Source organism: Macrobrachium rosenbergii, chromosome 5, assembly GCF_040412425.1.
Source record: "Macrobrachium rosenbergii isolate ZJJX-2024 chromosome 5, ASM4041242v1, whole genome shotgun sequence".
NCBI lineage: Eukaryota > Metazoa > Arthropoda > Malacostraca > Decapoda > Palaemonidae > Macrobrachium > Macrobrachium rosenbergii.
In genome coordinates this window covers 24,557,941-24,582,552 of record NC_089745.1, presented here as the reverse complement: position 1 = coordinate 24,582,552, position 24,612 = coordinate 24,557,941, and the positions used below count along the sequence as shown (strand labels likewise).

Below are 24,612 nucleotides of genomic sequence, written 5' to 3'. Positions count from 1 at the left end.
ATGTCTTTTACTTCATGTTCTTTAGTGGAATCAATGGAGAGTTTTCTAGTGAAGACGATTTTGCGGTATTTGGACAATTTCTTCGTCTCTGCCATCCAGAATTTATGTCAGAAACAAGAACTAAGCATACATCTAAGGCATAATTTTCTAGGGAACTATTCGTGTAAGTTAAATTAATATTCATCAATATTTTCCCAATATTTAAGACAAAGGTGCAATATATGTTCAGGTTTTTATTGAATTATATTTGCATAAATTTAGGTCAAATGTATGCGTATCTCCTCTTCCTTTTGAGCCTTGTTTAGTGTTTGTTTTGCTTAATGAAAAGGCAGAATAAAAATAGTTTCTGTAAGAAAAAAATTAGAAAATAGACGGATATTCTGAAGACAAAAGGGCCACAGAGATCCCGTTTTCTGAAGGGTTCTCAAAAATTCAATGGGGACGACACTTCTTGATGCCTATATCCGTGTTCTATCTCATTCATCGACGTAGCGCGGTCATCTGTGTCTGCTTATAAGTTTTCATTCTAGGGTCTGTGCAAGTGTGGCAGAACTTACATCTGTTAAATGTTAAGACGTGGTTATCTTTTCTAGCTGGAATACAAATGGTTCAGGAAATTTTTTTTGCTCATAAAAAAAAATTACTTAGTGATGGTCCTTATGCAAGGTTTTAATTATATAAAATGTTCTAATGATTTACTTTGACCGAGAATCCTGATATGCTTATGCGCAAATAAACTACAAACAAACGACTTAAAGTTGGAACCATGCAGCTGATACTTTCATCAGTTCTATAATTTTTACCTCCATATGTGTGTATATTTATATATAATATATATACTTATATATATAAAATATATATATATATATATATATATATATATATATATATATATATATAAATTATATATATATATATATATATATATATATATATATATATATATATATATATATATATATATATTATATATATATATATATATATATATATATATATATATATATATATATATATATATATATATATATATATATATATATATATATATATATATATATATATATATATATATATATATATATGTATGTATGTATGTAAGTATAAATTGCAGTAATTACATTTAAAAAAATGAAAGTTTTTGTATTCATTCTGTAGGAAACTTTTTTTTTTATATATATTTTAGGTTAAGTTGGCCAAAGTTGCTTCCGGTATCATAGGTCTGTGGGTTTTGGCTTGGACGCCTTACTCAATTGTGGCTCTGTTGGGGATCTTCAATCAGCGCCGCCTCATCACTCCCATCGTGTCAATGATACCTGCCATCTTCTGCAAGAGTGCGGCCTGTTTAGACCCATACGTCTATGCTCTTTCTCATCCTCGTTTCAAGGTACTCTTGCCCTCCACTTTTATTTAATGAAAATTAGAGATTTTGTCAGTATGTGTGGATATTTTAAACCCTCATATAGGCTCCAGAAATGGCTGAAATTCGATTCCACTTCTCAAGTATAGGCTTGATTGTTTTTATGCATAAACTTTATCAGGTAATCCAGCCTCAGTTAAGATGTTTTAATATTTTGCATAAAATTGTATGTATTACTACATTTTTAGATATTAAATTTACGAGATTCCCTAGATGATCAATTTGAAGTTGACCACAGAAGAAATGGGTTGACACAGAACTGTTGTAAGGGAATCTTATTAATAATAGTGAAGAAGGAAATTTTTCCTTTTTGTTCTTTCCATGTTAGAGAACAGTATGTACGGTCACAATTAGATAGTTTTTTTTAGTCGATTTACTTATATTGATAGAGAACATGAGAGTTAAATGCGTCCAGTAACTTGCATTAAAATCTGACTGAAATCTCCCTGGAATTTTTTTGTCAGTTACTGTTCTTGATATAAATGTGTAACTCGGCTAGAAGTCTTTGGGGCTATTACCTTTAATGATGATAGTAGAATTTTGTTATGTTCCTAATACCAACTGATTTATTCTTTCAGCCAACGTATTTTAAGGAAATATATTCAAACATGATCTAAATTTCCTTTGACCTATGAATACGGTGTTTTTAGGGTTGTGGAATCGTGCAAGCATGAAATCTTATAAGATTCAAGTATTGTGCTTGATTATGAGTGTTTGTATTACCGTAAATCTTTTCGTGAGATAGTCATAATTGTGCATGAATAATTCATAAATTAGCTGCCCACATCATGCAGATAAATAAAATATCAAACTGTGCGAGACGTGAGAATAAGCAGTACTACATTGCTTTACATATTTCCTTTGAAAGACATCTCACAGCGACAGTCAGCCACGAATTGCTGAGGAAAGGAAAACCAATCCCAACTGCTTTTGTGCATGCCTGAAACAGTGCTAATCTCCGCCGCTGATTATCATAACAACAAACGCCAACCGCTCAGTTACTACTTGTTGACTAACTTGGCCACACGGGGGCCGTGCTAAGTGTCCTGTTGACTAGAGCTTGATTATTGTCTTTGAATGGAATCTTTATGGCCATTCATAGTGTTATTTTTAAGCGATAATAATTCATAATGTTATTTTTTAGCTGAGAACGAATCGATAATATGATAGTCTCTTTCACCTTACATGAGTCTTAAGATAAAGATTGATGAAAGACACCTGCAAATATATTTTTACTTTTCTTTTTTATGGCGATTAATTTGGGAGGCCAAATTACATTGTCTCCATTTCTGCTATCATAAAATGAAGTGAAAGGAATTAGGATTCACGATCCTTAGCTCATTTCAGAGGATGAATAGTTCTGCTGATAAATCAATCCTTTTGAAAAGCCCAGGCGAGATGGACCCAGTTTCTTCCAGGGATTGTTTTGTATACACGGTTTTTGTATTTCTTTGTTGTTGAAGTGTCTCAAAATTTGTACTACCTGCGCATGAGCTGCGTTAGGAAATTGTTTATTTATATCGTTTTGTCGTTTTGAATATTTGGACATTTTTGTCTGTATGTCCATTTCTGTACCAGCGGAGAATATTTTTTCATGATGATAATGTATCGCTAGAGCGCTGGAGGCTGATTATTTTTTCACATTCAGTCCCAGGTATCTCAAGTGAAACCAAAGAAACTGATAACATTCTAAGAATAAAGATAGAATAAATGTATATATTGAATATAACTTGTGCTTTTAATGTTATTTTTTTCTTTCTAATCCTTGACAAAGCATTTGTTGCTAACTGGTTCTCGTAGATGATTTTGTTTAATCTTCCGGCTTAAAGGGTATCTATATAGAATTTAATTTTCCAAAAGTTTTATAATAATCTCATGTGATTTTTTTTTTTTCAGTCTTTATAATATTTTATATTTTACTGTACTTTTATTGATTGAAAATTCGTTCTTGATTTTTTCAAATTTTATCTCATACATAACACAAATCTCTCTCTCTCTCTCTCTCTCTCGTGTGTGCGTTTGTTTCGTAATGTATTGACCAGCAAAAGTAGTTTTACCAGTCCATGTATTTGACGTACTAAATATATGAAAAAATTTTTCTCCCTGTTACAGGCTGAGATTAGAAAACGTCTTTGCAATTATCGATCCAAGAGTATACTGGACAGCACAAGGAACGGGGCCATACCTGGGGTATCAGCTAGCACTGTGTCGGAAATAAGAGAGGAGCGCGAACTGTCGGAACCACAGGTAGGCCATGCTTCTTTGTGCCCCTCTTACTATCTGCTTTATTAGTTTTGTGTGTGGCCCTTTAGATGCATATATTTTTTCACTGTGTATTACTCTGTAAAACTGGTGATGCATGGTACTGTTTGTGTGTACCCTAGGAAACAATGAACTTGCAACTCTCCATGACTTTGAACTGCACTATTAACAGAGTAGTTCCGTTAAAAAGAATGAATTATATTGAAGCTTATGTATGGGTTGTAGTTTTGAAGAATTCAAACACTTATTGTGGTACCTATGATATTCAATTATTTTTTGTTGTTATTTGTGTCCAATAATAAATTTTTTATTACAAGTGAATGAAATACTCTTCATTGCTTGTTGCGAGAATTAATGAAAGCGGTAATTGTATTGAATGCATCTACAGTATGCACATTGTTTCGGGAAAAGGTTGTTGAAGACCTTGCCGAAAGTTCCGTGAAAGCTTTATCCCGTCACTCGTATACCATGTCTTTTATCGCACTCTTCTTGTGGAGACATCTGGACATTTCATCACTGTTTGTATCTTTCTCATGGATTTGACTCATTAAACGTAGCAAGAAGCTTAATGCATGAATATCGATGGCTTATTTGAGTGTGTTGCTCAAGGAAATTTAACTCCTGCTGTAATTAAAACTATTTGAACAGAAGTTAATCTGTCACCCATCAGTCAAACTACTATTCTAGGAACCTCCTTTTCTTGACCGCCCTCTTCCCGTCCTTCCCTTACTTTTTGCTACCTTTAGTGATGCTTCTTCATATTCTATCATTTAAAAGTATATTTCTACGTCGTAACCTTATTAGAATTCCACGCCGACTTTGCTGGAGGAAGCAGCGAAGCTAACCTGGACCGGGGATGCTTGCTATATATGTAGAATAGTCATGGTTAATTGCCACGTCCATAGGTAAGGAACGGTTCTGTTCACTTTTTTAATGTTAGTGAAGGAAATAAATAAAAAGTAAACTGTTGTGCAAAATCAGTGCCCTGTAATATATATACTTATTTATAAACCTCTTCGGTATTCATCTTTTCCTTCATAGTATAAAAATACTTGTTTATATAATTTCAGGCGATAACTTCATTGATCAATCTGTTTTTTTTAATCAGTGTACTTTATTAATTTTCTGTAGTTTTACTTCTAATTTCTGATAAATAGTGGTCACAGAAAAAATCCAGGTTCTGCTTTTAATTCTAATATTTTTATTTAATTAATTTTTAGGTCTGGGATGTGTCAGAGCCCTCGACGAGTACACTCGGTCCTCTTCTTCAGCACAAGAATTCTTTCTGCAGTCACCCAGCTTTGAACTCTGCGACCACGAAGAGCCGCGCGTCTCTCAATTCTCCTGGAAGCAGAAGTCTTGTATCTCCAGTTACCAGTGAAGTATATCCCAGAAAAAGCATATCAACTTACAGTTTCAGGGGAACCTCTAAGTCTTTAAATTTTTCAGAAATCAGGGAATTCAAGAAGTTGAATAGATCGGAGAGAAGGCATTCAAAACCTTCCGTAGCGATGGAGTATGAGACTACGGTTTTAGTAGAAGTTCCAAATGGTAAAAATTCGACCCTACCTCCTGGAAGGGGTATTGTAAGCGAAGAAACAAAAGAAACCATTTTGTTGTCCACAGAATCTGTTTCTGTCGGGAGTCCTTCAGCAGTTAATGGTGTGAATGATAGTGCTATTCTATCTGCTGATATTAACTGTGCAGGCTACTTGGACATGACCGTCTTTCCATTTTCATGCTTGCCTTCTATTTGTGTGGTAGGTCATCAGCCCAAAACAAGCAACAGACGAAGTAATAGTCTTCCCAATATAAAACTGATTACTGCTAAGGGTAGTGAAGAAAACGCCAGAGTGAACTCTTTGTTCCAGTTTTTCCGTGGTGAGGTAGTTTACAGAGGCAGAAAGAATAACAGTTGTTCTTCTCTGAATCCTGGTGCCGCAGGAAAACCAGAAATGTTTGCTTAAAACCGCCTCTTCTGAACTTGGATCTTTGTAGGTATTCCTCAGCATCGATGTCTGTCACATGTCTCAGAAATATATCTATTAAATGTTTTGTGTTGTAGATTTATTCAATGTATGTTCTATATCCATGACTGTATTTTATTTCTCAATAGTAAACAATGAATAAAGGGTAGGATTTCGAGTAAGTACTTACTGTATAGCTGAGATGCATTCTGCAGAAATTATATTTTTGTAGCTGACACGTTTTATGATCGACATATAGATTTTGGTCTTCATTGGCCATTTTAATAGTTCCCATGACATCCATTGTGTCCTTGATCTAAAGCTCGAGGTCGGATTTTGGTCCAACGGATGTTTTTGAATTTTACAACCCGAAACATTTTTCTAAGTGGGCTTGATCTAGTTTTAATAATGACCAATAACGAAAACTATGTGCCGCCTTTTCCTCTGCGTGATTGCCAGTTTTCACAGTTAGTCACAGATTTGTATGGTAAAAGCCGAAGAGGAAATAATGAAGAGGAGTAAGAAACTTTGTGGTAATTGATTGAAATGAAAGTTACTGGAGAAAAATCTCATCTTGAAGCATGTGTTGTAAAAATTGACGAATCTTTTTCAGAACTAAATTTCCACTTACTGCATTTTTGCGCGCTTAGTAGACCTACCGATAGCCTATACACGCTTCCAAAACCAATATGATGACCTGGCCTTCGGTTTATTTTTGCAGTTACTTGTCTGCATTATTGCCTCTCTTAACTTCCTGAACAGTTGCTCCAATAATCTACTCTGTACCTTTGACTGTTCCTTTTTATTCTTCTTCATGTCAGTGTTGTTAGACTGTGACCTAATCAGAATTCTTTTTCTTTATTACCGCTTTGATCACCATATTTGCAATATATGTCCTAAGAAGCTCTCTCTCTCTCTCATTGCAGCTTAATTTTTAACATGCTGCAGAACTGAAAAGGATTTCACAGAATAAAAGAATATAACTGCGTAGACGCTTAACTAACGCCACGGATTGTGAAAGTATTTTTAGAACAGCTTTTAAATATGGAAAGAAGTTGAAGAGTTATTCTTAGTTTGCTGTGTAGTGAATATTTTAACTAACGCACAAATCAGATAATTGATTTCTTCATTACTGTAAAAAATATATGGCATTCTCTCTCTCTCTCTCTCTCTCTCTCTCTCTCTCTCTCTCTCTCTCTCTCTCTCTCTCTCTCTCTCTCTCTCTCTCTCTCATCTTTACTGTGATATAAACTAGAATTACATCAATTTCCTAACAATATCTGTGAAAGTGTTTAAAGTTTTAATAATACTGAAGCCAAAAAGTCAAGCTTTTTATTTGTACAGACTTTTAATTTATTTTACTGTCACTAGTATAGCTTGAGAATCAAATTCCTTTCTATGTCTTTCACAACTTCTCAGTAGGAAGGTGATACAAGATTCACAAACAACGTGCTTCTGTACCTCGTTGTACGAGATGGTAGAGTTCTCGGCTAGCACTCTGCTAGACCCGAGTTCGAGTCTCCTGCCAACCAACGAAGAATTAGAGGAATTTATTTCTGATGATAGAAATACATTTCTCGGTATAATGTGGTTCGGATTCCACAATAAGCTGTAGGTCCCGTTGCTAGGTAACCAGTTGGTTCTTAGCCACGTAAAATAAGTTTAATCCTTCGGGCCAGCCCTAGGAGAGCTGTTAACTAGCTCAGTGGTCTGGTTAAACTGAGGTATACTTAACTATGTCTCACTCGTGAGTTACGTAAAAATTAGGTCGTCAGGTTACCATAGTCAATAACCTTGCTCCCGTTCTTGTTGATGATGGAATTTTATTATGTAATCTGTAATTTGTTTCATATATTATTACACATGGATGTAGCAGAGGCGAAACTCATGTCTATTATTCGAAGTGAAGTGTGGATGTGGAATGCGAATGAAAGGTTGAAGCTGTTGAGATGAACTGTTTGCAAAAATATACTTGTCGTAAGAACTTATGGGTGAGGAATGTGGCGATGAATAGAAGTAGTAAAATGGTTAGCATAGGTGAAAGGATGGATCAGGGTTTTACTCTGTAATTCGGAAATACTAGCCTGAAGGAGAAGAAAACCTAGAAAGCTCAAACTTGGAAGGGTGAAGGAGGTATTGGAAAATAATATGCTTAAAATTCCAGAAGTGCAACAAGGAAGGGACTAATGTTGTGGAAATCTTCTGCACTAGGGACCTACCCATAATATTGCACTTAAAGTATGAATATAGTAGTGGCCATTTTTTCTCTGGAACATACCCCTTGTATAGGAAAGTGCTAAATATTAAAACAGTTGCTCATATATGAATATTTTATATACTATATATATATATATACTATATATATATAGACATATATATATATATATATATATATATATATATATATATATATATATATATATATATATACGTACATACATACATATTATATAACATGTTCATATATAAACAATTGTTTCAATATTTAGCACTTTCCCATACAAGGGTATGGTTCCATATGATATGATATATATATATACATTATATATATATATATATATATATATATATATATATATATATATATATATATATATGTGTGTGTGTGTGTATATATATATATATATATATATATATATATATATATATATGTGTGTGTGTGTGTGTGTGTGTGTGTGTGTGTGTGTGTGTGTTTGTTTGAATGTATTTACTAGTAAGAAAGATTTCACTGTTGGTAAGAGTGGAAAGGGTTAATTAAACACAGGAATATTTGTCACAGTACCCATTCAAGATACAAATACGGGAAAGAAAAATAAACCAGATGCTGTGGTGTTGTGCTGATATATTTCTTTTGAGTGGTTGTGAAAGGTGTGTAAGGTGTGTCTGTATGAGGAATGGTTCCCAGAGCAAAGGCGAGAAACGGGTGATGGTTACTCTTTAGATTGGGAAAGTATTAGAGTTGTTTGTAAGAGCTAATGTGGCCTAACGTAGTATATATGGAAACAGTTATAGTTGGGTTTTGATCAAATAAATAAGAAAGACAACAAGAGTTATTAGAGGAGCATTATATTATGAGTTTAGATAAAGAGGGGATGTGTGAACCATATGTTTATCAAAATCGTATGCAAAAAAAGAAAAACTTTATGGTACATGTTAACCAAAAGAAAGGGTTTTAAAGAAAAGGCAGATTTTTTATGGAGCATCTTAGAATTCATTTTTTTGACAGATTAAGAAGTGTTGCGATAAAAGGGAATTTTCAGTGTTCTGGATAAAAGTTGGTGTCTGATGAGAGTGAGCTATGTCTCTGTGGCTATTTAATATTATTTTGGATGGGGATATGAGGGAAGTCGATGAAAGACGGGAGATAGAGCTGGAAAGTTGTGAGAAGAATTGGGTTTGTGAATGGAATATGAAGCGGCTGATGTTTGCAAATGATGCAGTGTTGTTTGGAGATATTTGGCGACAGCCGAGAAACTTCCTATACAATTTTAACTTGTTATGGGAAAAAATTGAAAATTAATTTTAGCCAGAAAATTGTATGATACGAGAGGATAGAGGCAGTTGATTAATATCGATATTTGGAACTGACCTCAGAAGATAACATAAGAGTAAGAGAAGAGGTAACTCTTGATAAAAAATATTAGGCCAGGTATTCATGATCAGTCTTACTGTTAGTTCTTCTGTTAGTTCATCGATTCCAGAGTTAAAATTTATGTGTAGACGATGCTTTTTGGGGGAGTTAGTCCACTCACCAGAGCGATGGACTGATGGAATTACTTAAAGTTCTTCTGACCGGCTTCCAGGGGATTGCATGTGTTGACGAGTAAGCAACGATTTCGTGGCAGTTCTCAGTTGGATTCCGCCCAGGAGGATATCAGCTGCCCTGACTAGAATGTGTTTCACAAAACAGGAGGATGAAGAATTCTAGTAAAAATTTATTGATGTATATAGGGCTAACCATCGTTTACGGAAAATAAAAAGTAAAGATTATATAAGCAGAAATAAAAAAAAAAAATGCGCCCTATGACATAATGGTGAAAGTAATGAGGGAAAAGGACAGTTAGGCTGACAGAGAAACGGTGAATAAAAAGATAAATAATATGGGAAGGAAATGGAGGAAAGTGCACAAGAAGTACATGTGTTGAATAAAATTGGGCACCAGCAACGATGAAATTTATAAGCCCAATCTATGGTACTACAACCTTTTATTCTTTCTGAAGGACGAGGTGGCACCCAAGTCGTCTGGATGAAGTAAGAATGAAATATGTTTAGGCCTAATTCATTTAATTGTTAGACCCTGCAGCACTATTTGTTGGCCATGCGGAGTCCAAATCATATAGGGGAAAAAATTCCATGTGATGCAGATAATTTGGTATAGGCTTAGACACTTTGAACATAGTACAAGTACTATAAAGGCATATGTTATCTCTTTTACCCTATGACCCTCATCACCCAGTGGAGTTTCCATCCCTGCGATATAGTGATGCCACAACGAAGGTAGGATGAGAACTGAGGATGATGACCTCGATTTGAAGGTCTGACTGATAGATCTACTCTTTCCATGTGGACGCTCATCTGTCAGACAGTTGCAGATCTACTCTTTCCATGTGGACGCTCATCTGTCAGACAGTTGCAGGTGAACTGTCTAGTTAACCTGATTGTGAATACCCGGCCTTAAAGAGAAGGGGAATATATATGGAAGGAAAAGATAGGACTTACGAAAGTATTTTAAAGACAATGTAGCATAATGTTCCTTAATGTTCCTTGCGAATTGATTATTGTAATGTGGGGTCTATTAGAAGGAAATGCTTGTGGTTCAAAGGGTTGAAAGGGTGAGAAATATAGAGATAACACAAAAGGTTTGTAGGCCACCCCTGGTGGGGCCATCCAGGCAAACCCCACCTGAAACCTCAAACGAAGACCGACCACGAGGGCCAACCTCTGACACATGGTCGCCAGAAACGCAGACCAGGGACGAGCTGTAGAAACAAAGTTTATTATATACTCTCATCAGACACAGTTACCTATAAATAAAAATGCAACTGTGTACAAATGTAAAAATATTAAAGCTTTCAAGCCATTTGCATCATATTGTCTTCCTTGGCATATACAAGGAAATAGTCTTCTTCATATGTGTGAAAACACACTTTCTCCCAATTGAATGCCCTTCTTGTTCTCAGTTTAAGTCTTACTTTTCTGCTCGTGAATGTTAATGACATGTCCAGAGTTTTGATTAATAAATTAGTATATACCTAGTTGCTGTATATCACTCACCTCGCTGCCTCTACACTGTTGACCCCAAAGATGACAGACACCACCAGCACCAGCCCATCTAGTGACAACGCCGCAGCAGCAAGCATCTGCCTATCGCCCTTCACAACCCACAACCCAGAGGCCTGGTTCTTTAGAACGGAGACCATCTCCAGGTCTAAGAAGATCTCCTCCTCATCCTGCAAAGCTGATGCCATTCTCAATTTCCTGCCAGACAATGCCTGTGAGCAAATCGCAGAATGGCTCACCGACCAACAGTCCACTGTCACCTACGAAGCGCTGAAGGACCAATGAAGGTCTTCCTTCATCATGCCACCTGCCCCAAAGCTAGGAAGTTCCTAGACAATATAGGGGCAGTAATAAGAGACCAGCGGCTGTCACACATCTACAAGCAGCTGTGGTGGCTAGCGGTGATCCTCGCCACAGATGGCCGCCCAGAGACTATGTTGGACCTTGTGAGAGAGGTCCTACTCAGAAAATTACCCCGCCAAACAGTCACAGCCATCCCCAGCGCATTGACCATGCCCCTTGACAAGTTCCTGAAAATGGTTGATGCTATCCACCTGGCCCACAAGTCGACGGAGCCCACACAACCACCCGTAGCAGCAGCCGCCCCACAGCCACAGCAGCATAGCAATGCAGAGACAGACAGTGAGACAGAGGGCCTTGCCACCCCCATACATCACTTCCAAAGCTTCAGGAGAACAAGCTGAGGTACAAGCCCAAAAGAGAAGAACATCCCAAGGTCATATGCTTCTAGTACTGGAGGTTTGGATGAAGCCCGAAAATGCGAAAGCAGCTGCTGCATGTCAAAAAACATGCAAACAGGCTGCACCAACAAAACAATTAGCAGTCAGCGCCTCTTAGGGATTAACAATTCTGCCTATCGCTGTTTTTTTTAAAGGTATGGGCAGAAGGGCTCCATGTGTTTCTTCATCACTAACGAGAGGTCAGACGTGGAGTTCCTTGTTGACACTGGTGCATGCAAATTGTTCATGCCAGCCAACCCACATGAACGCCTCAATCCCACCCCAGGACTCTCCAGGTGTCCACTGCCAGCGGGACCCCACTAAGAATATATGGGAAATGGGCCATGAATTTGTTGTTCTGTGGAAAGAAGTACAACTGGGCGTTCATCACAGCAGGCGTAACAATCGCACTTTTAGGAGCAGACTTCCTAAAAGACCACAGCATGCTGGTAGACGTAGCAAGACAGCAGCTGGTCTCACGACCCACCCCTATAGCCCTACTCACTCCGACTCCCGCACTAGAGATATGTTGCCTCCTACAGGAGTTTCTTGAGGTATTCAAGGACGACCTGCAGTATGACCTGACCAGACCTACAAAGCACCATGTCCAGCATCACATAGTCACTGAGGGTTCCCCAGTCCATGCCCGCTTCAGACGTTTGGCCCCAGACAGGCTTGCTCCAAAATATTCACGAAGATAGACCTGATGAAGGGATATTTCTAGGTCCTAGTCATGAAGGAGGGCACAGAAAAAACGGTCATCATCACCCCTTTCAGCATGTACACATTCAACTATAGCTGCTTCGGCATTCTGAATGCAGGCGCAACCTTCCAACATCTGAGGGACGAAATCCTGGGCAACCTACCCGTCAGTGTCGTCTACATTGACGACATTCTGATATTGAACCCAATCTCAAACAACACATGAAAGATGTCAGATGGGTCCTGCAAATACTCAAAGAAAAACAGAATCATAGTCCAGAAGGACAAATGCAAATTGGCAAAACCAACAGTAGAATTCCCAGGCCACCAAATCAGCCTGGACGGTCCAGGCAATCACCGACTTCCCAAGGCTGACAACAATCAAAGCAGTTCAAGAATTCATGGAAATGATCAACTATTACCACTGGTTCATTCCCAACGTTGCTGAAATAATGAGTCCTATATGCGATTGCTTGAAAGGAAAACCTAAAGATTTATGTTGGTCTGAAAAACAAAATAAAGCTTTCATATCAGCCAAAAAATCAATTACTTCCGCTGCCACGCTAATCTTTCCTTTACCCAACAGGTCCCTCACCCTAACGACAGATGCAAGTAACCGTGCGATGGGCATTCTTCAGTAAGAAATTACCATCAGCGGAACAGAAGTACTCCACGTTCAACTGAGAATTGCTGGCAGTCCACTGAGCCATCTGCCACTTCCAACACATGCTAGAAAGATGACGATTCGTGGTGCAGACGGATCACCAACCCCTGGTCCACGCCTTCATCAAAAGTGGAGATGGGTGGTCAGCGGGACAGCAGCGGCACCTATTGTCAATAACCGAACACTCTTGCGCCATCAGATACTTGAAGGGCTACTCCAACAGCACAGATGACGATTCGTGGTGCAGACGGATCACCAACCCCTGGTCCATGCCTTCATCAAAAGTGGAGATGGGTGGTCAGCGGGACAGCAGCGGCACCTATTGTCAATAGCCGAACACTCCTGCGCCATCAGATACTTGAAGGGCTACTCCAACAGCACAGCAGACGTCCTTTCCTGAAACTCCATCAACACTGTCCAGATCCGGATATCATATCCCGAAATAGCATCGACACAAAAGGATGATGTGGACCTGCATCGACTTCGGCAAGAGAACCCCACCCTGACTTGGAGTGACCTAGCCATCAGCGACAGAGAGATGACCATCGCCTGTGATACCTTTCAACCTTGCCCGCGACCTATCCCACCCGTCAGGCCTATCCATTGCCCGAATCCTGTTGGAAAGGTATGTATGGTGGGGAATGAAGGTGGGCATTAAAAAATGGGCAAAAGAATTCCTCCTCTGCCAAACGTCAAAAGTAACGAGGCGCACAGAAATGGGATAAGTAGAGTTCCGGACAACACAATGACAACTGGCCCACATCCATGTCGACATTGTAGGCCCCCTACCCTCCTCTAGGGAGTACAGATACCTCTTCACAATAATCGATCAGAACACCAGATGGCCTGAGGTAACACCTATCAAGCAGCAGACGGTGGAAAATTGTGCGAGAGCCTTAATAAGCTGGGTTAGTAGATACGGAGATCCCGAGTACATTACCAGCGATAGAGGAGCAAACTTCACATCCACCTTATGGCACGCCCTTGCCGCCAGTCTCGGGATGAAAATACAGCACATGGCGTTTTACAGTTCAACAACTAAATATAAAATAAATAGGAACATTTTGTAATAAATTATATAAAACAGTCGTATATCTGGCTTTCTTTTCTTAAAAATATAGATAAAAGCAATAATATACCATTAAAATCTAAAACTAGAAGGTTACTGGCACATTTATTAAATCATTAAAACCATTATCTCTGCCGCATAATGGCTATACATTGTTCAAGAAAGATATGTGATTGGTTTATGTAATGTGCCATATAAATATGCTAAGTATTTTACGCTGAGTTGTTGAACTATAAGTCATCTATATGCTTGACAATTATTTTAACATGAAATTAGATGTTACGTAGGTCAGTACTTGCTTACTTGCTTTTAGGTACATATGATCATCGAAATTGGTTTACTGGCATGTGAGAAAATAAAGATTTAGAAGAGAAGCACTCTTTTTACTTCACATAACCTGTGGAGAACAACTGTACAATATCCCTGTGAAGCTCAAGCGAGACTACAGAAGGCTAGAAAGTTGATAACAAATCAGTAAAAAACAAGAGTAAGTTTCATTTAGCAATGTATGTTTGAAAATGTACATATACATATAAGTCGTCCTTTTAAAGCTGATTTTCTTCTGAGATATTGGTGTTATTATTTTTTTTATTGAAAAAGTGGTTTTGGACATACCATTGATACATAATGTCACCATTCATCAAAGATGTGTGATTATTCGTGGTTTAATTAGTATAAGAGCACATCATATAGCATGTACATAATGTTCGTATATTGTCAGGTTTCATAGACTGGGGAAGACAACGCTTAGATAGGTAGGGAAGACATCATTAATCGTGTCTTTTGTATCAATGGGATCAAGAACTGCACTATCTCGAGACTCAAAAGGATTTTAAAATGTCTTTTTATAAAGCGCACACACACACATATATATATATATATATATATATATATATATATATATATATATATATATATATATATATATATATATATATATAAAATGTAATTCTTTTGAGAAATATTAGACCATAGTAGTCTAAATGAATATTGTTTAATTGCACAATACCTAGTCTTTTCGTTCTTGAACCGCGAGTCCAAAACATGCATTATATTGGAATAACCTCCTCGCCTTTTTGTGTTTTAGTATTCATGAAGTGATGAAATTTACCTGTACGCGCTGACCGAATATAAGTTGATGTTGGTTTTTTTTTTTTTTTTTTTTTCAAAAGGAATTATACTGTCTTTCATAACACATTCAGTGTATAAGATAATTTTGTTTAAAAAGATATCCCAGAATTAGCAAGGGATCTTTATATGCATGTATAGAATAGAAAGACTTACTTTGCATTATTTGTAAGCTTTTGCCAGGCTCAAAGACTAACTCTCATCTGGTTTATGCTCGCAAATTTGGCTCCATTTGTTGTCACGAAGACCTAAACCTTCTTGACCCATTTAGCTTAGTGAAGGATGCGTAGCTTCCGGGAATTAGTAGCTTTGGTAATGTATAAAAAAGCATGAAATCAGCTGTGATCGATTTCCTTTCTCAATTAAATCATGTAAGTTTATCTTTTGGTTATCAAAAGCAGCAAATTTTTACGTTGGACACCCCCCCCTCAAAAAAAAAAGGACATTTGATATTGATACTTTTCGTTTTGATGCCACTAGGGTCATATATAATAAAAGGACGCTTTAATGTGAAGAGAGAGAGAGAGAGAGAGAGAGAGAGAGAGAGAGAGAGAGAGAGAGAGAGAGAGAGTATAAACTACATATTCTTTTGATAGATGTTGGCGCGTAATTTATAAAAAAATGGGTTTATATTATTGTTGGTATAGTAGGTAAATTAGTTTAACTGAAGTTTTAAAATAAAACAGAAATTCTAATACCTTTCGATATTTTTAACATCTGGTAAAAAAATTCTGAAGAAAATTTCGAGCTGTATTTTGCAAACTGTCGATAGTAATAATTAAACGCATTAGTTATCACTTATAACTTATCTTAGACGCATATATTTTCCTTCACGGTTGCTGTCTGGTTCAAGTGAGAGCAATACATCTACCAAGCTGGAGCACTTTTTTCGTTCATATTCACCTCGCCTGTCACTCCCAGGCAACTGTTTTTTTAGTTTATTAAAAAAGCATTTTTGGTTGTTTATAAGGACCATAAGAATCATTTTATGACAACTGTTGCTGATGATCATGTAGCTAGTAGTTACATGGCAATTGTGTAAAGATCTTTCTTTCGAAAATTGTCAAGTCTTTTATCTTCCGTTTTCAGAAATATGGAAATATATTTCATCCTTGCTCTTTTGTTTGCTGATGGAAACAGAAATATAGTTGGTAAGTCAAAGATGATATTTTTTCTAAAGAGTTGACTACAGATTGAATATTACTGTAGATACATAGTTTAGTAAACGTAGATGTTTCATCCGGCATAATCAGGGTTGCTCTGTGTTAAGGTACGACGTCTTTTTATTCCCCATGAAAACATGTTATTGAAAAAGTTGTGTCCTTAGCATCTAAAATCAAATATATATATGTAATCGTTTTAAGCTGTGTTACTCACCCTTTCCTTATATTTAAGCCATTGCTGGTTAGGTACATTCTGTTGAGAACTACTTTTTTTGTTCTCTGTATTTCAACAACATGGAATTTTATTTTATATATATATATATATATATATATATATATATATATATATATATATATATATATATATATATATATTAAGCCATAAATACCGTCTAATATCAAGTTTACAACACCTATGGAATAACTTATATCCAAGGGGATTATATCTGATTGGTACGGTTGTGGCACGTGGTTAGTTATGATTTTTTTTGTATACACAGTGACATTTTTGATATGGATAGATATTAATCTACCTTTACCGTTTAATATCCAGTTCAATCCCTCGGAGCGCCGCTGGTGATGAAGCACTTATCACTTATAATTCTACTTGGGTGTAAGTTATTCCTGATGTATAGTGAAGCGAATATCTAACCATATTTCTAGCTGAATATTTGTGAGTTTAAAAATCTCACGTTGTACGTGACAAAAAAATTTCATAATTAGCCACGTGTTACGAACCTACTAGTCAGCTTTTGTGGTGGAGATTAACTGGTAGCGATATGAAATACCAAACCTGAATTCCACAGGCGCATATAAAGTGTATATATATATATATATATATATATATATATATATATATATATATATATATATATATATATATATATATTTGTATGTAATATGTATACACACGTACACACATCTTTCAGGAATTATAAGCAGAGTTCGTTTCTCGGAGAAAATAGACACGTTATTGACTATTGGAAGGATTGGACAAGAAATGTGAGAAGTGGAAAATTCTCAAACGTACAATCACACAGTACGTAATATATATATATATATATATATATATATATATATATATATATATATATATATATATATATATATATATGTGTGTGTGTGAGCATGTGTGTGTTGTTATGTTTGCAAGTCTGTGCTTGCCAGCTATTGTGTACAGAGTGAGCTATTAATATTCTATATTAACCTGTAGATGCGTTACTACGGATAAAGGGAGAGAAACTCGAAAGATTTACTTAATTTTTTATATACAATATATCTACATTGTTCAACATCTATATTACATTTATCTACATCTACTTCTGAACAACAACTTGCCATGACAACAAATATATATTGGAGCACTGTGCAAGCGACATTTCACATCAACTGAATATTAATATTACACTATATACCTATCATTTGCCTAATCGAGCCAATTACGATTATCTCATACTAATTAAACAGGTTTTTGTTTGTTTATATATATATATATATATATATTATATATATATGTATATACTGTATATGTATATATATATATATATATATATATATATATATATATATATATATATATATATATATATATATATATATATATATATATATATATATATATATATACATATACTCAAACACATGAAAACAATACGCTCTGATAAAGTCTCTATATGCATTTTTCTTTTAAACTTTTCAGTGGATAAAATGGATTAAAATACATCTTAATATTATTCAGATATTTTGTAACATTTCGACCACCCATCAACAACAAATTAATAAACATTTTGATAACTTGTTACGCAAGCAAAACACGAATACCTAACTGTACATCCAAGGTAAATATTGTCATTTTAGAAACCAACAGATCATTTTCTCATCTTCTCAGCTAACTTAGAATATTCCTACATTCAACAAATAAGATTTGAACATGATATGTGTATACGTACTTTTCAGGGTGCTATGTCTAAAGATATTTTATTGTTAGTTTCTTTTTATCAGGAACGTATTCTTCATTAATATTGCAAACGGTGCGGCAGCATCTTGCGGAAATCTACTCAAATGCTTCTTACGCAAGACGTTACAAATTCACCTTAATGTATATTTCCTGTACTATTGTCAAATTGTGATATGAATCACTGTCATAATATACTTTTTCCCATATGCACTTAGTGCACTTAACGGGATAACACTTTATTAGGTATGTATATTTTTGTATAGGTAATACCCTGTATATGCAAGCATACATGTTATTACACATAGGAGAATACGTTTTCTGCAACATTCATTTTAAATCTCAGTATGCGATGCATACACATCAAAAAATATACACACGTACACACTCATACTCGTACTAACATGGACTGGTTAGCAGGTAACGTAAAATATTCAGTCTTTGTACATGCTGATAGTCAGACTCCTTTTAACTGCTCTGTAAAAGTTTAAGTTTTGCTCGAAAGGATATTGCTTCATTCAGCGTTACCTGCAGCTTACTCGGTTCCTCGAGCGTCTTGTGTTCAACTAGTTTGCAATTAATCTGATTTTAAATGAACGAGACCGTCTTTATTGGTAACATCAATCGCATAATCACGCCTTTTTATTGCTTTTAGTTCACTGAGCAGTTTTGAGTATCAAAAGATATCTTATAATGACATTCCGTAGCATCCTCCTGCTGTATTTCAACTATATATATATATATATATATATATATATATATATATATATATATATATATATATATATATATATATCAGCTATATATTAACTCGTCTTCCAAAACAGAAAGCAACACTAGTAAATTTCAGTGTTTTTTTTTAGTGAATAATGAATGTTTCCTGGAGTCGGTGCAAATTGTAATCCAAAAATGCACACGGGAAGCGTTTGTCTCTAAGAAATAAGATTATTTCTGCAAATTTGGCCTATATTTCATAGACGAAGAACGCATTAGACTTTCTATCCATTCTTGACCTCCAGTTAAACAGTTTTTAAAAATGTAAACGCCGATGGAGCGGACAGCTCAGGTGCACTTATTCATCACTGAAACGAAATAATATATGAAAAGCGAGTTATAAAAACGGCGGATCATATTCCTAAAGGGAGCGGGAAAGCCACAGCTTGAAAGATGAGAGATATTTTAATTAGCCCATTCGTTACAGTATTACCTTATAAAATAATTTTTTTTCTTTTCTAATAATATACCTTTGAATAAATGCCACGAAGAGAAACAGTGAACTTTTTTTTATTGTTTTATAATTTTTCGATTCAAATCAGTAATACCTTATTGTCGCAAAGAAAGAAAACAGGTATGTCCATCACTTTTAGCTCTTCTGTTGTATTGTACTATGGGCCACTGAATTTACGTAGATATTCTTCCCTAAATGGAGTGACCAGAATAACACAACTTTTTATTTTGCCTGCACAAACGCAGTCTATCACAGCAAAAGAAGAGTAAATATACATGCAGGTATTAATGAGTATATGAAAAATAGACAAGATAATAAACTATGAGAGGAGGAAAAAACTTTCGGAAAAGTAAAGCAAACCTCAAGAATGCAGTTGATCTGCCAGTTTTCGAACCTCAGTGCGAAACTATAAAATGAGTCAGACAGTACCAGGGTATTATATTCCTGAAATACAAATAACAGATTAAGGCAAATCTATCCTCTCTTATTGATGTACTGCTAATGCCAAAAGAGCATGCATAAGCATGAATCTACATACCCGTTTGAATTTTCCTTTTCTCTAGAGATCGATTGGAGTAAATCGAACATGTGCCACTGATATAAACATTCTATGTAAAATGCCTGGTTGCCGCTCTCACAGATTCACGGGCTTGACGTATCGGAATTAGTCGAGTAAATTCATTTGTCACAGTTGAAGCGCAGGCAGATTTTACCAAAAATCGTTTAGAAAACATTGATTTATTACAGCTGCTGACTTAGTTTGTGGTTGATGTGGACGAATGAGCTTGAAACAGTTTTTAAACATCATAGTCGATTTCACCTCACCTTCAGGGAGATATTAGAATTAAAAATAATTGATGGCAGCTTTTAGATGATGCCACGGAAGTTCTTGATTATCCAAGACTTCAGAATCCGAAAATAAGCTGGAATTGGGAATTGCAGTCTTAAATGACTTTAGAAACAAAATGACGGTTTTTTTTTTACTAAAATAAAATGATTTTTGTTTTGCAATGATGGCGATGATGTAGGCAAAATTACAGAACTATTGAAAAACACATCGGGATACAATTGAGTATTTATATTTGTATTTATATATCATATCTACAGTATTAATCATCGACTGATAGACAGTGTACTTTCGGTATCAGAAATAGAGATCAAATTTGCAGTCGGTAATGAACTTAGCTTCCAGAAGACATTAGGCCATCCAACAATGTTAACATGAAAAGCGTATAGTTGAAGGGCCATTTAGAGACCTAACATTATTTTGAACACGTTGGTTGTTGAAGTAACACTAAAGATTAGCATACCAGCACCAATACGAACATCACTGTCGCTGTTATTCCACCAGACGAAAGAGAAATTCTTTTCCATCTTAAAAGAAAGTCTTTTCATTGATCGACATATGTTTAGATATACATCTTATCTTGGTAAATTGGACGTACCAACATCTTAGGTCTGACGATCAGAATCACCACTCGTCAGAATGATATTATTCACAAAAGCGACGTGCGCCTTAGTCGAACTTATATCATTGGATCCAGAATCCCCTGTAGGGCTCGCAATGATTGAACAATCAGAGATAAAACATCTATTTTGCTATACGGTTAAGGTTAGGAACTCTACAGGTCAGACGGCCAGACACTGAACTTTTTGACTGCATAATATTGATTTGTTTCCATTTGAAAGGATTTGACAGAAAACGCTCCATTATTATTTTTGCGTATAAGCGTATGAATAGTTTCGTGGAATTGTAGGCTAAGGCCACCGAAAGGAGAAAACTTCGCCTTTTCAATCATAGCTATTGCAGGTAGAGTCATTAGCTAATGAGTTATTTGTCTATGATCTGTAATAATGAAAACATGAAGTTGTAGTATTTCATCAGTAACGAAGAGGGGGGCTTCATTCAAAAGAGGAGCGGAGAAGGTCAATGTAAGGAGAAATTAAGGGTCCTTGGAGTTCATAAACTATCATAAAATTTATATAGATAAATGCTGTTCTTAAGATGACAGTGACTAAGATAGCTAGATTAATAAAACTGAAAATCCTCTGATTTTGCGGTGATATTTATACACAGAGATTTAACTGCGCAACTTGGACTATAAACATCTTTGAAAAACGTATTTATTCATGAAAATATGGTCCATTTATAAGAAGAGACGCCAGAGTTCGAGTACTGCTCTGAATAATTCTTATATGACAGCAGAAAGAAACGGGTATGCAGATAGTCACTAATTTCAATAATAGGAAAATGCATTATACCGTTAGTACCAACGCAAAATTTTACAGTAAGAAAGGGTACAGTTCTGATGAAAAGAACTGATGTTTGCTGAACTGCAGCCACAATATGAGCGATGTAGCCACTGCAACAACATACATTATCGTGATCTAATCGCAAGAATTCATGTGACTATCTCAATCTGAGAATAAGTGCTGAGTTCAGAATAGTGAGAGGTCCAAGGATAAACAATGAAATAGATAAATCATTCCTTTTTGACGGAGTGCCCGAAAGGTAATTATTGGAGATCCACGTACTCTTTTGAGATACTCTGACGTAGTGTACGTCGTTAAAAGCACATAATTATAATTTGATATTATATCCAAAAAATCAGAGTGTATTCAAAATCTACCATGCACAACATAAACCGGACAGTAATACTTAATTTATGACATTCAAATGTAAACGCTATACTTCACGAAAAGTGACGCACTGATCATTATTTGAGATAACAGCAGGCGTCACCTAGAAAGACTTGAATAGGCTTCTTCTAAAGGCAGTCATGTGATCATCTACTCTGTAAATGATCACAGTCCTAGGGCCCATGACACGACTATATCAACCGGTAGGAGTCAGTCATGTGACTTAATGCAAAATCCACCATCTAAGAGACACCAAGCACGTCTTAGGGAAAGAAGGAATATTCACTTACACATTAGGGGATAAACTGGATATGGTTCCCTCATAAAAGGTTTTATCACTAATCCTTATCTGTAGTATTTAATGCAATCTTTCGTATTGTTTTTTCTTATTTTCTCAGGAACAATCCGTTCACCTTAAGAAAAGGCGGTCTCAAAAAAAAAATGTAGGAAAAAACAGAACAACTGTCTTTTCCGCATTTATCTTCTTTCCACTAAATCAAGGGTGAGCCTCGGTATTAAAAATGCTTTTATTCATGGTTCCGTTTTGCATATCTAAAATCAAGGTAATAATATCAGAAATATGACCTCAGGTTTGTAATCAGTGGTCACAAGCACCTTTTCGTATATGTAATTAATTAATTCTTGAAGGAATCAGTTTTGAATATTCTTTAAGCCTTACAAATCCTATTATCATCACAGAATTCATATTCAGTCTGGACGCTCATAATATACAAATCCTTTCTTTATTCTCTGTATTTTACGTTCCGTAGTATTAATCAATGCTTAATTATCAAACCAGAACAAAAGACTATCAACCTCCGTAAAATTGTAATTTATAACAGTTAACATCTCATATTTTATATGTATATGCTTTTTGAAATTTAACATCATTCAATAATTTATATATATTTTTTTTCAAAATATTTGTCACTTATTATAGGTTTCCTTTGTATCAACTTTCTACATAGTAGGGAAAGCGTCGTAGGAGCACGTGTGTTTTCAAGAAAGCTTAGGGAAAATTGCCATGATTAAGGGTACTACGTAATGGGGCGCCCATAAGTCAGATTCATTTAGTAATGTATGTGGAAAGAAATATACAAGGGAGAGAGAGAGAGAGAGAGAGAGAGAGAGAGAGAGAGAGAGAGAGAGAGAGAGAGAGAGAGAGAGAGAGACTTCATTAACCCTTCGTACATCCTATTTAACTCTAGATTCTAGAAGGACTTTCATTTCATCCAGGGCTCTTTCCAGGCTGCGTCCAAATTCAAGCGTAGAAGTTTCCTCACAGGAATTGAAAGCCGAAAGACAAAAGGCAATGTAGTCCGGATGGGGGTTGTACGAAGCTCCATATCCGTCTGGAACAACTGGGCCATATCCCATCCAGGAATCAGAAAGAGTAGGCACCTGAATAGAACATAAAAAAAGTAGATGTATATATATGCATATTAAATCCCCATACACACACACACACACGCACACACACATATATATATATTTATATATATATGTGTGTGTAGGTGTATGTATATATATAATTACATATATAACAAAATATATATATTATATATGTGTGTGCATGTGTGTGTACATAGTCCATATGAACAAATAATAAAGTGCTTTTAAGAACGAAGATACGAAATGGATGAAAAAAATCAAAAGGTTTTTCTCAACAGTTTTGTTCTCCAAAGAAGCTATACAAAATTGGTTGTATTCTTACGGAGGTTTGTTGGATGACGAAACTGTTCGGTTATATTTTTCAACTTTTTTCTTGCTGCTTGGTTTTCACATTTTTGTTCATTTCGCTTGACCTGCATAACAGTAAAAAAGTAATGCAACACGTTTTATACACAATTGTTGGCTTTACTTGATGCTTTCCCAAATTTGCACATAATTAGCATACACCTGCCCACTTTCAGTGAAGTAGGATTGTGTTATTTTTGTAACATTAACGAGTTTATTAGCAAAACCAGTTTCTTTTGTAGGCTGGATACGTTGGTGAGTTGCTATTACGTTGTATCCTATTTATTAGCAATATTCCATGCATTCCAGTATATTTGGTTAAATAATACCTTTCATGTTATGTAAGTAGAAAATTAGGGGATGACTTCTTTTAAAGTTTTTGAACGAAATACATTACTCAACGTTGGCTACGAGTTTTTTCTGTTGTGTTGCTAGTCGTGCATCCCTTTAATACATCACAATTGCTAGGAAACCGTGGTTTTTATAACTAATTAATTACAAAGTTACATCTCTGTTTAACGTTCATTGTTTAGGACGAAATTGTGTTTGTGCTTGTCAGACGTTCTTGCTTTTACATAACCATTCGTATTCAAGTTTTGAAGTTAACATTGGTCTCACACGCGCGAGCACACACACACACACACACACACACACACAT

The 24,612-nt window shown here is 35.7% G+C and overlaps 2 protein-coding genes across 8 annotated transcripts in view; one reads left to right on the top strand and one right to left on the bottom strand.

Annotated features, from left to right (window-relative positions):
- Positions 1 to 24,612, top strand: part of LOC136838603 (opsin, ultraviolet-sensitive-like) — a 223,600-nt gene that overhangs the window by 157,588 nt on the left and 41,400 nt on the right. Inside the window, exons 7-9 of one of the 2 annotated variants that reach the window (XM_067103841.1) lie at positions 1,187 to 1,387; positions 3,533 to 3,667; positions 4,903 to 5,737. In XM_067103841.1, coding sequence (XP_066959942.1) covers positions 1,187 to 1,387; positions 3,533 to 3,667; positions 4,903 to 5,649 — 1,083 coding nt within the window. In that variant the 3' untranslated portion in view covers positions 5,650 to 5,737. Of the gene's footprint in view, positions 1 to 1,186; positions 1,388 to 3,532; positions 3,668 to 4,902; positions 5,738 to 24,612 lie in introns of those variants that run through there. The other variant, XM_067103842.1, reaches the window with a different exon arrangement.
- ChAT (Choline acetyltransferase) overlaps positions 20,131 to 24,612 on the bottom strand; it is a 256,104-nt gene continuing 251,622 nt past the window's right edge. For 5 of the 6 annotated variants that reach the window (XM_067103847.1, XM_067103843.1, XM_067103845.1 and 2 more), the window contains one exon: positions 23,299 to 23,618. In XM_067103847.1, the coding sequence (XP_066959948.1) occupies positions 23,412 to 23,618 (207 nt within the window). In that variant the 3' untranslated portion in view covers positions 23,299 to 23,411. Of the gene's footprint in view, positions 23,619 to 24,612 lie in introns of all 6 variants that reach the window. The other variant, XM_067103848.1, reaches the window with a different exon arrangement.